This window comes from Pieris brassicae, chromosome 6, assembly GCF_905147105.1.
Source record: "Pieris brassicae chromosome 6, ilPieBrab1.1, whole genome shotgun sequence".
Taxonomy (NCBI): domain Eukaryota; kingdom Metazoa; phylum Arthropoda; class Insecta; order Lepidoptera; family Pieridae; genus Pieris; species Pieris brassicae.
Genome location: NC_059670.1, coordinates 16,626,268 through 16,643,380, shown reverse-complemented (window position 1 = coordinate 16,643,380; position 17,113 = coordinate 16,626,268). Strand labels below are relative to the sequence as shown.

General features: G+C 31.7%; 1 protein-coding gene across 2 annotated transcripts; it reads right to left on the bottom strand.

Annotated features, from left to right (window-relative positions):
• Positions 1 to 774: 774 nt before the first annotated feature.
• Positions 775 to 7,153, bottom strand: LOC123710680 (cytochrome P450 CYP12A2-like). Of its 2 annotated transcripts, XM_045662753.1 has the most exons (10): positions 7,050 to 7,153; positions 6,686 to 6,804; positions 5,986 to 6,116; positions 5,023 to 5,147; positions 4,473 to 4,589; positions 3,923 to 4,198; positions 3,610 to 3,766; positions 2,108 to 2,320; positions 1,655 to 1,826; positions 775 to 1,054 (listed from the first exon to the last, which is right to left on the bottom strand). In XM_045662753.1, exons 1-10 carry the CDS (start codon positions 7,106 to 7,108, stop codon positions 894 to 896), a joined length of 1,530 nt encoding a protein of 509 aa, XP_045518709.1. In that variant the 5' UTR covers positions 7,109 to 7,153; the 3' UTR covers positions 775 to 893. The 2 variants fall into 2 exon arrangements, with proteins under 2 accessions (XP_045518709.1, XP_045518710.1); XM_045662754.1 differs by lacking the exon at positions 6,686 to 6,804 and having other exon boundaries at positions 7,050 to 7,133.
• Positions 7,154 to 17,113: the final 9,960 nt, after the last annotated feature.

The window sequence follows — 17,113 nt, the reverse complement described above, 5'->3', positions numbered from 1 at the left end:
GAAGGTAGTATGAATTGGAAATAAAATACCTGCAAATTACGTTTCTAGCTTCAAAATTTCTATTACAATAGACTTCATTATACACAACATAAAAAAATACTGTAATGCTATGCCTTTAAATTAAAATTCTTACCTTAAACAACTATTAGATTAACCTAAGACTGGCAATAACTTTCTTAATAGCATGTTTTTAACAGCTATAATGTGTTTTATTGATTGTTGAAACTAAAATGTAAAAAATAAATATTCCAATACTTTTAGCGGAAAAGACAGTGTATGGTTAAAGATGTTTAGTATTCGTTTTGGCGCGAATCTGTAAGATTTACGGATGACAGTACTATTCTCAATAGACAATTCTATTGTCTTTGGTTTTTTCTATCGGTAGACGATCTGTCATCTATATTCATTTTACTGTTTTCTTTATCTATATCTACCATTATTTTTTTACCTTTAAATTAATTTGGCTCGAACGCATGTAAAATTATAAAAAAAATTGTATTTGGTATAATTGTAAATGATAAAAAATTATTCATCATAGAATCTAACATCATTATATTTATAAAACCTAATAAATATGTTTAATTACGCTTTTAGCTAACGTGATCATTCGTCTTCTGTCATATTGTATTTAGACAATGATGTAAAGAGACAGTAATCTGTGATGAGTTACAATAAGAAAGGAAGGCAATGAAAAAATATGTTTCTTGTAATTACTTCGGTTTTAATTAGTTTCAAATCCAGAAATATTATAAAGCTTTTATCTAAGAAAAATATTAGAAATTTGTTACCTCAGAACGTAATTTTATTTTGTCAAAATTTAAAGTGAATTAAATTAAAACCCCATTGGGTTCATAGTGTTCATCTAAAATAAAACTGTAGTTCAAAAAATATTTTCAATTCTTGTAAACATTTTTGAAAACAAAAGGTAAGTCCCCTTTAATATATATACTTATGGCCACTTCTACTTCGGCTGGAGGTCCATCCCAGGACACTTCGAAGTTTTTTATCATTTGCGATGTAAATGACTCGAGTTGTAACTGGGCTATTCTTCTTCCTGAAAATATGTATTTACATTTTCTTACTAGAGACACCAATATTCGTAAGTTTGATTCCGGTGAAATAAATGGATACGTGGTAAACATGATGTGTACAGTCCCCATCCCAGACAGAAGTTACCGTACTTTAGAAAATATATCAACTCCATTAAAAATGGGTTTATGTAAGTAAAAAAAAGATCTAAAAATCAATTTGAAAACTATGTCTTAATACAATATTTAATTAATTAATCATTAAAATCCACAGTAGTCCGATTTGTTCCGTTAATTAATATAATTAAATATTTTTTTGACTTTTAAGGAAATAAGATAAAGACTTATTGTTAAATAAACGTCTAATATAATACAATACCGCGTTAAAATGTCGCCTGTATATAATGTCAAATTATTAAACACAAGTTTAAAACAATGTGTTTAAGTAGATTATGTGGAAAACCGTAATTTAAATGAAAGTGCTGACCTAATATTCCGTATATGCGATGTGCGTATAAAACGCGTTCTTTAAGATACGTACTCGTTATAATACCTACGACAAGCGCTCATCACGTGTCAAATTATTTTCGTTGTATTTTATTCTTTACTAGCATTATGAAACTTACCAATACAACTTCTGGTTCCAAAACCAAATGGATTATATACAAATGGATGAGCATTTCCATAATATAGGGGGTCAGTCTTATCAACAATCCATCTTTCTGGAATGAACTCGTTCGGTCTTGGGAAATGTTGCTCAGTCTTACCGAGAACTTCGTGATTTAATATTACAAAACTCTGGAACCGATTTATTAACTTTAACAGTACGTAACACGCTTTACATATTTTTTTATCGTGTATTGATCATATGCACATGATAAAAAAAATATTTACGAATCTGTTCGCTTGTGTTTTATGCACTAAGTTCTTCTTAAATCTTTATAATGTAAACATCGTAAAGTACCGGCATATCTCAAACACAAAAATCGATAGACAAAGAGGGCTGATCACTTAGTAGTCTATAAAGTATATAAGGACAATGAATGTGGTTGAAGCACTGGATTATTACTATTACTTACATCCTTAGGTATTCTGTATCCAAGTACATCATAATCTTTCGAAACTTTTCTTAGATTCGCTGGTACTACTGGTATAATTCTTAATGTTTCTTTTATGCAAGCTTTTAGGTAAGTTTGTTTTGGGTTTTCCGATATAAGCTCCTCTCTTAGCTTTTTCTGTTTATCTGGATTTCTAGCTAAGAGGTACAATATTGAAGTCACTACGTTACCAGCCTGAGGAAAATAAAATCTACATATATAAAAATCCCTATTTCCCTTGGTCACGGCATCACGCGTGAGCGACTGGACCAATTTTGCTAATTATTTTTTTGTTGTATTTGTTATTCCCGGAGAGAAGGTTTTTAAACAAGAAAAAAATTCCGAAAACTTAAAAAAATTAAGAATCTTAGCCACCATATTATGTTATCCTGACTTTTGTTACGATATCAGTTTTTGTTTTCATTTCATTCAACTTTTTGATGTAACCTTTTGGCGTTTGAAATAACATGACAGAATACGTGCTGCAATTATCGACAAAGAGGATGTAAGAAAATTAAATATCTATAAATACATATAAAATAATCTTTTTGTTAAAATAAATATAAAATAATTAATTTATGATTTCTAACAAGAAATGAACCACCGTTAGTTCAAATGTAATATTAAAAGTTCAATTTAATATAGAGTTTAGGGAAGTATGAATATTTTTTTTGTTAATTATACCAATTCGAAATCAATATTCATAGTTGAGACAGGGCAACGTCTGTCGGGTCCGCTAGTAATAGATAATTATAAAGTAAAATTATGTAATTAATACATTGTAATGACAGGTGTGTCCTAAGTACCGTTATATACCGAGGTGGCCCATTATACTTTAGATGAAAGTCGTCCTACGAAACACTTTTTTCCGTGTTTTTTGTGGTAAACAATCTCATTGCGCGGCGTTGATTCACCCCCGCCACGGCCCAAGCCGAGGTCCAAGTCTCACATGAGACACCCTTGTGCTAGCCAAAGGGGTAAACGCCAATTCAGGCCGAGCTGAGCTGTAAAGGCCCTTAAGGCCAGCGAGATTCCATTCGAAAAAAAATGAGACTTTGTGCGGAACGTATGTTTGACTACCCTACCTTTAGTAAATTTTAAGTATAAAGTACCTACGTGTTCTTATCTTTTGATTGTTGTTTTTTTGTGTAAATTAAATTCCGTGTGTATTCTTTTGTTTTTAAATTAAATCCGCTTCTGTTATCTAATAATATTGTAAAATTAATTGCCCATTCATATTTACGTTTTTATGGCTCAAATTAATGACTTTTAGGCTATAAGTTATTTATTAAAATATTTCTCACAAATATATCACATAATATTTATTATATTATTCTTGTAGACTGTAATAATGTCTGTGGTGACGCATCAATACACAATAAATTAGAGTAATTTTGTCTCACTTTCGTCGTTTCGTTTGTTTGGCACAAACTCCAAGAACTTGTTTGACTCAATTATTTCAAAACTAACTGAATTATTATTACCGTATCTACACCAGCAAATAGAGAATCACCAGCCATAAGAACGGCAGTTCGTTCATCAATGTTCACCAGTTTCTCAAGAATACTTTTTTCGTCATCGGGTCTATTTGTTTCCTTTTTAAGATTTACCATGCTTTGTTGCACAAAATATTTGCTAAGTCTGAAAGTTTTTAAAAGAGTTTTATTAATGATTACTGCTAGGTGCCACAGTTTTTCTAATAGAGTGTCAAACGCTTCGATAAACAAATCAAACATTTGTAGGGCCTCGGCTGTTAGTTTTAATCCTAGAACATATAGACTACGTAACTTTACTCACTCCCATTGTTCAGCATAAGTCTTCATTGCCTTTCTAAATAGCGGCGTAGAGATGTATCTCCACAGACTTGGTTTCAAGTCCAAGTTTTGCGCTATATAAAAAACTTCATGTATATTCTTTGTGAGTTTTCGTGCTGGGGAATCCTCCGGTAAATTTGGATCGAAAAGGTTCAACCGTTGTCCTAGAGAAACAACCGCTACCGATTCTAACGACCACATCGTAATTTCATGCCTTACATTATTGACCATATGTTTTTCATCAAGTAGAAATTGTATTCTAAAACAACAGCATTAGGTCAATGACAGTCACTTTATACTGCCAAAAACAACCAATTCATTGCGGTGAGACATAAATACCGTAGGTATTTATATGTATATTAATATTCTTTATTAATGTATATATCAATTTACTATATAATAATAATCCTATTTATCATGGTAAACAAGATACATATTGGGATTTTCGAACAGAATAGACGTTTGAAATCTATTATTTTTATGGTTTATTTAGATATTAAAATTTTGAAAAATACTAATTGACTGTACGTTACCTTGAAACCATATCTTCCGCTACTTTATATAATGGTTTATTATAAACTTTTACACCCTTGGGTTGCAGCATTATGGGATTGACTTTAGATCTTAAACTCTTCCAATTATCCCCATGCCTGTAATATAATTTAAACATTGTTGATAATACAAAGGCTACTTAAATATATATATATATAATATAACATTGAATTTGAAACTCTCATTGGGCTTAAATGTAGTTTTCTTAATAGACAAAGTTATTTAAGAGAAAGGTTGTATTTTATGTTTTATTTAGTTTTTTCTGTTATCAAACAAACTTTGTTATGCAGCCTCTTAAGTATTTTGTGCTTTTTTATTTTAAACCACTAAATAAAGTTCAGCATTTTTTTTTTGATCCTTTTGGAAATCACATATTTTTATTATAAAAGCAGCGAGCCGTCAGGCAGTTTAAGGGTCCAAGGGCTTTATCACCTAATATCACATGAGCCTTTGGCCCGTTTGTTGTACATAATAAAAGACAAATATTATTTGAGTTGAAAAATGTTTGTTACTTAATTATTGTGTATTTACTCTGTAATAAGGCCAGTAGACTCAGATTCAGAATTTGGATTATCACTTTTAAGGTAATTCTTTCTATAATATTGTAAGGATTGAAAAGCTGGTCGGTCAGGAAGAATATCTTCCTCACGTAGAATCTGGAAAATAAATTAATAATAATGATTTGTATTTTTTTCGACTGGCATTGAAATAAGTAGTTTAGACACAACAAAAAAAAATATTTGATTTTATAGTAACAATAACAGCGGAAATTTTACTTATATTATTTTAAGGGTAAGACAAAGTCGAGACTTACTACGAATTATGGTGACTCCCTTATATGAAAAAGGTAATACATTTAATGGTAACAGGAGTTACTACAATAACATGAAAATACTAAAGTACCTATACATTAAAAGCTAACACAGCATGCATTGTAGTAGTTTAAAAAGTACGATTATTTGAAAGTCTTATTTATAAAATTGTCACGGTGTTTGCAATTAAACTTCTTCGAAATGGCTTGACCGATTATCATGAAAGTGTGCATATTGGTTAGTTCTGCGAATCGGACTGCTATTTTTCCTCTACATGGTAACGGTATTTTTTATGATACAGAATACTAAAATACATACAACCCTTAATTTTCAACCAACTAAAATTAACCCGTATTTTTAATTTGTATATTAAAAACTTATGACTTTCCTCTGAGGTTTATATAGAGAAAAATTTAAAGAGAACCCTAAAAGTTTTCATTTCGGAAAACAGAAGTCTCGGGGGTAGTATAGCAAAATGTGACATGATAGAATATTCTATAAACGTAAGCTAAGTAAAATCATATTAAGGAGAAACGAAGTTTGCGGGGGCAGCTAGTAGTAAAGTGCGATAAGGAAAAAGGACATAATATGCAATATAGCATATATATAGCTCTAATATTTCAGCTGTTTGACCAAATAACACTTTCCTATGCAAACTTAAAGTAGAAAACTAAAATATTACCTTTTCAATAGCGCCAGGATCGTATAAGTTTATTATTAGAAATGGGACACCTAATATCTTCATTTTCACTATTGGACCGTACCTTTTGTACAGTGTATCGTATAAAGCATGTTTCACGTTATACAAAGATCCTGAAAAACTGTATTTCTTAATTTTTTACTAAACACTACACTTTATAACAAATCTTATTACTAGTCTTTTTTATACACAACAGTTAATAGAAAATTAACTGTTTATAAATTCTTTTACAACTGCTATTTTATTTCAAAGCAAACATTCTAGTATTCTTTTTAAATGCAATGATAATTATTATAATAGACGTTTACACAATATCCTACTCAACTAAGGTTAAGTGACGGCTAAGAGTGGATTTGAAACCGCCTGCTAGTCCCAAAAAACTACGGCGTGTCTTCGGTAAGAATGCAAACATACAGAAAAAAAAAACCGAGAAACAGCTACAGCTAAGGCCAAATGTACACAAGATTTAACTTTTACACACTACCCTTAAAAAGAGTATACAAATTATGATTTTTTTTATAAAAACATTAACTGCGACAAGTATCAATTAAATACGCACTGTAATAAAACATTTGACGTCCTTTACTATCGGCTTTTATGTTATATCATAGCTAAGCTTTAAAACGACGAAGACGGAAGATGCTATTCTTTTAACATAGTAGATATTTAAGTATAAACATACCACCAGGTAGAAAGTGATGCAGTTGCCCTATAACAGGTAATGAAGATGGACCTGGTATTTCTTGCCATGTTTTGATATAGTTTCTTTTATCGACGAGAGTCGAACTTACACCTAACAACCTGATAAGCAAATAACATTTAGAAGGTATGGCTTAAAACTATTTGGTAGGTTACAACTATACATATCAACATAATTAAATTCGACATTTATATTTTAACATATAACAGTAGTAGTAAACAACAACTAAAATGTCTCACTCAACAAAGTAATTGAAAATTAATCGTTAAACATAGAACATATAAACAAACGTAACTTTTATCTTATTAATTTTATTAAATAATAACGATAAATAAAAGTTGATTACCTTGTGCTTCTTGCATTAAAAATGTAAATTGTATTTATCCTTCTACGGAGAGATAGCATTTTATCTTTTACGATACGATGCACGACCGCTCACACACAATTTACTTCGTAAATGATAGAATTCCGAGGCCAATTTATTTTAAGTCGAAATCTTTAATATGACTCATGATCGTATATTAAAAGGTTGATAATCGCAATTGCATTTAAATACACATATGAAGACACTACAATATTTATTTAATACACAAATTAAATAAAACTTATTATTTGTGTCAAGACCTCAAGCTATTATATATTATATATAGGCTACAAACATAATAGGTAGGGGAATAAGTTTCTTCGCCTTTTTTAAGAAAATTCACAACTTTTTTTAATATATGTTTACATGTAACTAAAGTATGTCGGTACCATTTTGTTCGATAACTTTTTGCCATCTTATAGGTAGGGACATGATCCCATTGCTATATATGTTTTGGGGCTTCTGATCAAAATACCGCGATAATTGGTTTTGGCAATACTCTCGTGATGTTAACCTGACACTGCCTAAAGAATTCTGAAGAAACCGAAACAGGTGGAAATCTGATGTTGCAAAGTCAGGACTATACGGCGGATGTATTACCACCTCCCAGCCAAGCTTTGGTTAAAGACGTGTGAGGTCTAGCGTTATCATGATGAAAAACCACACCCAATCTGTGGATTAATTCCGGCCGCTTTCTCTCAACTTCTCGCTTTAATCTCATCAGTTCGCAGTGGAGTTTAGAATCGATGGTTCTGCCTGGTGGTAACAGCACATAATGAATAATGCTCTTCCAATCCCACCACACACGCAGCACCACCTTGTTGCGAGTTAATCCGGGTTTCGCCACGGTCTGTGAATCCTGGCCGGGCTTTGACCTTTTTCGCACGTTCTTGTCGTACGTAAAATACTTTTCATCGGCAGTTATCAGCTTCTTCAGAAATCGTTCGGTATCATTACGTCGTACTAAAGAATCACAAATGAGTACACGGCTCATTAAGTTTATTTTAGTGAGCTCGTGAGGTACCCAAATATCGAGCCTTTTTGTGTACCCTTTTTTTTTAAATTTCGCCAAAACTATTTTGTGATCACTTCCCAGTTCTTCAGCTACGTCGTGACTACTGATATGGCATCCATTTTATACTTAATGGGGCGACCAGAGCGAAGTACATATTTGACATCAAAACTTCCGGATTGAAAACGCTTCAACCAAATTTGTGCTACTCTCACAGACACTGAACTGGTCGCAAATTGATTTCGCAGCTTGCGTTGCATTTTTACCTCTTTTGTTGTAAATTTTTTTAATGTATCGAATATATTCATAAGATTCACTCATCTTGACAGTACAATAAATAAAAATCACACATTTCCCTCATTTGAATTTGGAATTATCTTCTTTAAAATTTAAACTTTTATTTATAACCAGCCAGATACAAATAGTATAGCCAAAGAGATTTTATTACAAGTTCATATATACAATAATATGAAAAGACTTTTTTCCCAACCTAATGTGATCTTGTATATATGTTATATACTAATATATATACATATGTATATAAATATAAGCATTTGTGGGAACTAAATTGAGCAAATATACCTACCAACTTAAGATCTAAAAACGGCTAAGATGTTTATTAATTATACTAGTTTATGTCCTTACAATTTAGGAGGTGTATAGACGGGTAGACCAGAGTAAGGAAACAACAGGTGGTAGATGGCAGTGAATGTACAGTACGGACAAGAATGGCGGGATTTGGGGAGGCTTTTGTCAAAAAAGGGCAAACATATATCTGAAAAGAATGAGATGATAGAAATATAAATTTATTTAAGTGTAAAAAAATAAAAATAAAAAGCGATTATTATTAATATATTCTCCACACGAATTCACAAATTCAAAAATTTACATTATATAATATTCATATAAACATTGGGCACATATATTTTTGACATTAAAGAAAAATTTAAAATTATGTTAAATGATTATAAGTTTATACATGGCTTAAATCCCGTAAAAAAGTGTTTTCTTTCAATGAGTATAAGCTATGTTAACAAAAGACAATACTATTTTTGACATTATCAATAATCCATATTGAATATGCAAGAGATAATACACTCATACTTATAATCTGATTTCTATGAAGTTTAATATGTGTGTTATTTATAAGAGGTATTACAATATAATATATTGTTAAATATAGTAAAAACATGCTATCAGTCCTGTTTATCTTATTGCAATATTTTGCGTACAAATGATTTTGTACATGCAATTCTCGGTGTCAAGACAGATTTTCAAAATTACCTGTATAAACATATGGGCCAGTACAAGATTTATGTTTAGGTTGTAGACAGACCCGCCGTGGTGCATATGGGTTATATGCTCCACGGTGGGTGGTCCACCCACCCTCTCCAATTAAACATTGATATTGCTATTAAATTGAATAGCTTTATAATAATAGGTAAGATTTATAGTACGTAATCTCCCGATTAAATCAAGACTAGATATAATTCAAAACATTTTACCATTTTCTAATATAATACAATACTACGAGGTAACAACTATTTATCATTTACACTTTGTTCTTAAAACGTCATATTCATATTAAATTCATATTTTCTGTACTTGCAAATAGCCTTCGAATCTCTTGGGACTACGGCATGCCGGCTTTTTCAGGATGTACTTCTTCACCATACAACCGAGTGTTCATTGCGCAATTAGTTAGTCAGTCTATGAGTGCACAACCGGGGTTCGAATGTGCGACCACAAGGATGAGAGACGCACCTTAAAGCCGCTAGGCCAAACCTAAATCCAGTCATATTAAAAAATACTTAAAAATGTATACTTAAAAAGCAAGATTAAAGTGGAGAAATCTATCTAAAGTTAAATTTAGAATGGGAAAACTGTTGCACGACCGACACGACGAGATATATTAAATGCAAATACCTGCGAGTGAGTATTTCAATGCAAACTGAAGAAATTAATAGTCAGTACTTTTACGTATAGACACAGATTAATGACGTTCTTAGTCGGGAAAATGTAAGGGATTTGCTCCACTAATTAGTTGGTCATTTGGAGGTAATCTATCTAAATCCAGAGAAATGGACTAACCGTAAGTAACGTATATGCGATAGAGTCAAACGTTTACCATTTATCTGTGGTTTCATTACTATAAATTATCGCATAAAATAGTAATGTATAAAAAAAAGGAAAAAGGAAGGGTACGAAAACTGAATACTAAACTGAAAAACTTTTGAAATATAGCTTCAAAAGCTTGTCTGCTTGAAAAAAATATTTAATAGCTTTTACGACACCGACTCAAAACCTACTTGGCCTAGAACTGATATAAATAGAAGGCGATATGTGATCAATGTAGATTTAAGACATTTTAGTATAATTGGGATGTGCAAAAACAAAAGCGAACAAGAGTACGATTGGGTTCATATAAAAAGAATTAGTGAGGTTTGTTTATGACAGCGTTTACAACCGTCTAGAGTCTAGACAAACTACAATCATGCGACACGTAGCCAATTCCTTTATTTAAGCATTCCAACCGAGACAGGTCACTTCTGCGGAAGCTGTACTAGAAATTTAAGCTGAATTAGATAGAATATTATCGGGTTTCTTCAAGCATCCCATTAAGTTTCAATACTCGTCTAATTTGAATAGATATGGTTGTGAAATTCATATCCGGTTTCACAATGGCTTTGTGAAATTGAAATTTAGATATAGCGGAAACCTTTTAGTGATATTGAAAGGAATCTTAGCTTTACGTTAAACAATTTCATAATTATCACATGAATCTGATTAAAAATGTGTGGTACCTGTTTGTTAATTTATTAATTGAATAGTTTCTAGATTAGAGGATTAAAGACATATATAAACATACTTTCTTTTTTGCTCTTCAACTTGGGTTTTAACTAACTGTGCGTAAACTTTTATGACAGTGTAGTCAGAGCGTACAAAGAAATGACGAAGATTCTGCCCGCCTTCCACTGCGAGCGGAACGGACCCATTACGGATTTTCATACATGTGCTTCCACCAAAACGGAGACGAGCGGAGCGGAGTGAGCGAGTTGAAAGAGTCACATACGGTGCTAGCGAGTTGGGCGAGTTTCCCACGGACTCCGTACGAAACTAGCTGAACTAGTTTTATTATATTTCATCCATTTACTTCCACTGCAAAAGAGTAAAGCAGAGCGGAGGAAGCGAGGAAAGCGGAGTCAGCTGCGTAAGATCTTGAAAACGAGTTTTGAACGGAGTCGTCTTGCAAATAGTTGTACATTCGTAATATATCTCCTTTTGCGGGCCTGCCTCGAATGTAATAATTGATTCAAAAACCTTGATTTGCGCTGGATATGTTTCTTTTTATAGTGATACAGTTGTAAGATTTTATTTACCATATTATATATATATATAATCATCGTCACTAGAAGAATCTGATATAGTGAAATTCGCAAAAACGTCTTGATGCTACGAAGGGCTGCCCAATGCTGGTGCTCTGGTGCGCTGGTGCTGGTCCCCGCTCGTAAAAGGTATGCGACCTCGCTGGATGGAGCGAGAAGTAGGCAGAAAATGAACGGAGTAGTCGTTCATTTCACGCTTCCCGCACCGCCTAGTTGACCTCGTTGTCAGTGGACGGCGAAGTAAATTATTTTAAAAACTCTTTCTTGGTGGAAGGCGGGCATCAGAGTTTCATGACATGTCATGCGGCACAGCAAAGTCATAATAACAGATAACACCGACTTGTGGAATAAAGTGCAGATGTTTTTCGTTGAGTGTTAAAGAATTTCATTTGCTTTTTTTCCTTAAGAAAATTGTTACAAAATAAAAATAAAAACAATACAAGTATGCTATGTATGAAAGCTTGTCTATGCTAGTTTACTGATCATAGGTTATAGGTGTTCGTATAGAGTATGCTTTATCTTCAAACTTCCAATTTCATTTTATCATAGATTTTAATTCTCTTTTTAAAAAAAAATCTCAAGAAGGGACTTGATATAGAAAATAGCATTACTGGCCGTTGCTGTCCGCTGTCGCGAATGCTAGATCCGAACCCTAGTTCCACTTATTCATATCACTGTCAAATGCTCATGCATTTTATTTCTACGCTAAATAACTTTTAAGATCTGAAATAAAGTTAATGAAATGACTTCAAACTTGTAAAGTTTTATTTCATATAGTTTCCATGGAAGCATTCAACTATTCCCTCGAGAAACTGACTCGGGTTTCATGTGGTGTGGCGCCTGAAGCCTTTTGTTGTGTAGATTTAAACTTTCCCGTTTTGCTCTAGAATTTATTGCGATAGATAAAACAAATATATTAAAGAAGAAAATTCAACGGAATTTTTAATTTTCCTTTGAGTGCTATCTTGATACAAGGAGCTTTGTTTTATACTATATTGTGCTTTATTTTTTAATGATCTGATGAAGAAAAAACTAAAGTATCTTAATGGATTTTGGATGGATTTTTTTATTAATTTTAAATTAAGGTAACGTACTGAAAGTAGTATGCAACCCACGTGTATATTCTAAGAACTTTGATTCTTAGTACTTATGGTATATTTGCGACGGCGAAGGCCTAGGTTATTTACGATACCAAAGGCAAGTACTAGTCTGCAAGGATCGTCGTTACCCAAGACAATGCGCCAACTGAATGCCGTCTTCGACACTATCGACATGTGTGTATGTTCGCAGAGTGAATTCTCAGTAGCGATATTGTGTAATGTTTTTAATATTTTGTATGTAACTTATTATATTTTATTTAATGTTTCTCGACATTTTCGTATTCACATAGTCTGTAAGGATAATGTATGTATTTCTGTGATAAATAATAATGTGAATATAAAAAAAGGATAATAAGTATACTTATTATACTTTTTTATATATTCGAGCCTAAATATACTGTCTCCGTGGCTAAGTGGTTCACGTATGTGGTATAGCCCCGAGGTGGTATATTTATTACTGTAGAAAATGTAGTATTCCAAGATTAGGTTTACTAGAATCAAAACAGCTTGAGCAATAAGTCCTGCGAGGTCCAAAAATGTTTGTTGTTTTGTTTATAACGTATTAGATATTAAAATTTTATTTAATTTTAAATTCTTTTAAATATGAATACAATGTAGGTACCAAATTGGTTTCTTAAGTCTGACCTTCGAGTTGAGTTCGTCGTATATTAAATAAGCCTGAAACAACTTAAAATCATATTGCCAGAAGGACCGGTTTCCAAATTGTCGTTATTGAAACTTTATGAGCCGTATCTAGGATTTAACCCTTTCGCTTTGAACCCGATGAGTATCATTCATATTTCATACTATCAGCTATACAGTATATTTCGTACAGTAGGTTAGGTTAATAATAGAGTATTCCGAAAAAAATATTCATAAAACAACACGCCAAATGGTTTATTAGACATTAGGTATACTTAATGTGACCAGAAATCCCGTTTTCAATAGGACTGTCCCTCTTTCCAATTACGAGTCCCGGTGTCCCCGGAATGAACTGTGAGACGCAAAATTGTCCCGTTTTTACAAACCACGCGACACTTTGAGCAGAAGAATGTTGAAACAATCGTTCAAAGACTTTTATTTATATTTGAAATCGTCACCAGCTATATTAAAACAAATTTGTTCTTCTGATAAATATGAATACTACTAAACAGTTTGGATGGGTACCCATATTTTGTGATAACATTTAAGCCCACTAACTTTTTCTAAATAAATAACGTTGCGTTTTTTTTTAATTGACTACTTCTTTTTTGACCTATATTAAACCAATGTCCCGTTTTGTGCCATTTTAGGTATACTGTATCTTTACATTTTATTTGTTAACAAAATTGGGTTTAAAGTACTAAATTAGAAATTATTTTGTCGTTCTATTGAATTAGTTAAATGTTAAGAGAGAATAATGATGTGTAATAAGTAAATAAATAAAAGTTTTTTGTCCAATCTGTAAATAATTCGCGTCATTACAAAACAATTTTTTTTTTGTTAAAGTATCTTTGGGTTTTTCATTTTCTTCTTAATTGTGTCAGACACAATTTAATATTACGAATTAACCTGACTTAACACTTATATATAATTTAAAACTAACATAATTTACTAAAAAGCATATTTACCACATTAAAGTGTCTAATAACACTACACACAACATTTGCGTCATCCGGCAAACCATTTTTTTTATTCAAACTCAAACTCAAAATATCTAATTATATTATTTATTCATATAGGTAAACAAGCACACTTATGAACGTCAAAAAGAAGTTAAATTAATTGTAAATTTACATTTACTACCAGTTCAAAAGTGTCTTTGGGTAAATATAAAAGAAAATAATCTAAAGCTTATTAATCTAGATATGATATGGATTTCCGAGATAATTGAAATAATTGTTCAGATTAATCATGTAGTCTTAAAAAAGAAACGCGTCTCTCCCATGCTCGATTGGAGTGTTATTTTTTTATTTAATTCACTAGAGTTACTGGTTATATTACACTGCGTCAAAACTCATACGCCAGATGTCGTTAGTTCTGCATCGTTACGCGTCTCATCCATGTCATTTGCCTTTAATATTTCTAAAATGACATTATTATATATAGACTGTTAACATACGCTTAAAAACAAATTTACATGAAATATCTTGCATATTTGTATTAAGGAAGCTTTGCTTGTCTTGTATATAAGGCGTTTTCTAGTACATATTTTGCACACTGCGTTAAAAAATTATAATGGAGATTTATTATACCGTTCATTAATATATTACTATCATATTTACAATTATGCTACGATCAACTTGCTAAGACAATTTCTAAATTGATGAATGATTCTTTCGATTCGTAACAAAAACTCTTAAACATATAATAATAACAAAAGCCTTTTATTTAAGATATTTTTACTTTTAAACACACTTATATTTCCATCTACTCTGTGTTGGAAAAGGCATCCACTCACACATTCTTTTATCTATTTCACAATGTTCGTTTTGCTTTGGCCGGAAGTGCAGTAGCCCATCGATGATGATAACATTATTCACCTATTACGTCGAAGCAAACATATTTTACTGTAGTAATTTTTTACGAATTCTTTGACTTGTTGACGAGCACATTACGTGGTTGCCGCCGGAGGTCTCGAAAAAAAAAAAAGAATTTAATTAAGATTAAACTTTTAATTTAATTATAAAATGTGGCAGCTCGATGCTGTGCACGTTTTGGTTCTTTCATGCCTACGAGTAGATTGCATGTTAATTCTAAGTAATTTATACTTACGTGTCCCATGGTTTTCAGTACGCCGAGTTGCACAATTTTCCACTAGGTAACATGGAACGAGTATTTAGTATGACTAGGCCTACATATAACAACAAACAATTCATTGTTGTTGTTGCTTGTTGTTAATACAAAGGCAAAGCATATTATTTTTGAATGAAAAACTGACATGCAATGAATAAACCGATATATTGATCCCGTTTGATTTATAACAAAGCTTATAGTTATTTGAGCATCGTTCATAAATAAAGATCATATTCTGTGTATTCAGCCCTCATGTAATTGAATGTTTCAAACATATCTCTCTGAAAATTTTGGCATTTATAATATGATTTACGAAAGTTGGTAAATGTTGGTGACACTCAACAAGGTGAAGAGCTTTTAATATTGAATAAGGAGATTTTTACTAAAAGCTAATATATAATTAAATAACTTTTTATTTACAAATGAAAAATTCTTTTTGAGGCTACACTTCTACGTTAGCCTTGCACGTATTATAAGCTACTAGTATTTATTCCATAATTGAGCCTTTAGAGATGTTAAAGCTTCAATAGGTGCTTTGGCACGCAAACTAGCGCTAATTTGTTGAATCGATACAGCTTTGTAAAATTAGCAGGGGATATTTGAATTAATTGCAATGCAGTAGTTTCTGATTATAGGTTTGTATATAAAATTATCTATTAACAATTTGTTTTAAAGAATATGGTACAAAAGTATTGTGCTGGTACAATTTAAACTTTGCATATTTTGCCACATGTTACTTGGAAATTTCTCTCACATAATTAAAAGTAGTTACTTATTACACTACAAAACATTATTAAAATTAATTATAATGTTTCAATCAAATTTTTTTATAAAAGTAATAAATTAATTCAATTTTTTATAGTAGGAAGTTCTTTCATTTTTTTTAGGTAAATACCATATAAATAGTGTTTTTCTAATACAGTTCCAGGTTAATTTTTGGATGGATATATTTAATACAATGGTAGACAACTGTCCATTCCCGTCGACTTAAAAAGATTTATGTTTTTGTAAACGCTTAGTCACGTTACATTCAATTTTATAATAGTTGCAGTGATTGACTACCAGGGATTTTAGCATATAAATAGCTTTTAATGGTACATATATGTATTCTCAAAATCTCATTATCGTATCTCAACATACGTTTTTTTTTAGAAATTCATTTGCAAATGTGTGAATAAGTGAGTGTGTCAGTAAGTGAATGAATAAAGTCTGTAACTACATACTAGGCCTCAGAAGAAGCTCTAACTCTGCATAGGGTACGTTCATGAGCCAGTCCTTTAGTCGTATTTTTAGATTTTAGACGGTGAGCGGGTATAAGTTAAGCAGCTATTTAAGTTATTATAGATGTAATCTGCTTGCATATTGCGTCTGGCGAAGTAAGTCCTTACGGTCTGACCGACGACAACATCCCTATTTATTTTTAAGAACAGCCTACTATAAAATGGTAGCGCTCTGTGTGATTTTAAAATTAGACTCAGGACATACAGCTTCCTAACGGAAAGTAATTGGCTTATTTAGATGATGTGAACATGATCCAAAATGTAATTCTATTAAATTAAAACTATTTAACTACTGATTCATTTTAGTAGGTAAGCATAAAATGATGGTTATTTAATTTGTAAAACAGAAATTAAAATTGTTTCGCTGGGTCATCATACCCAGGTCCTGTGACGTCACCCCCCTATTTAATATAGACAGTATGCGGATTCAAGATGTATCTTGGTTGTACACAATGCCATTTAAAACCATTTTACCACAAAATAAAACTCCGTA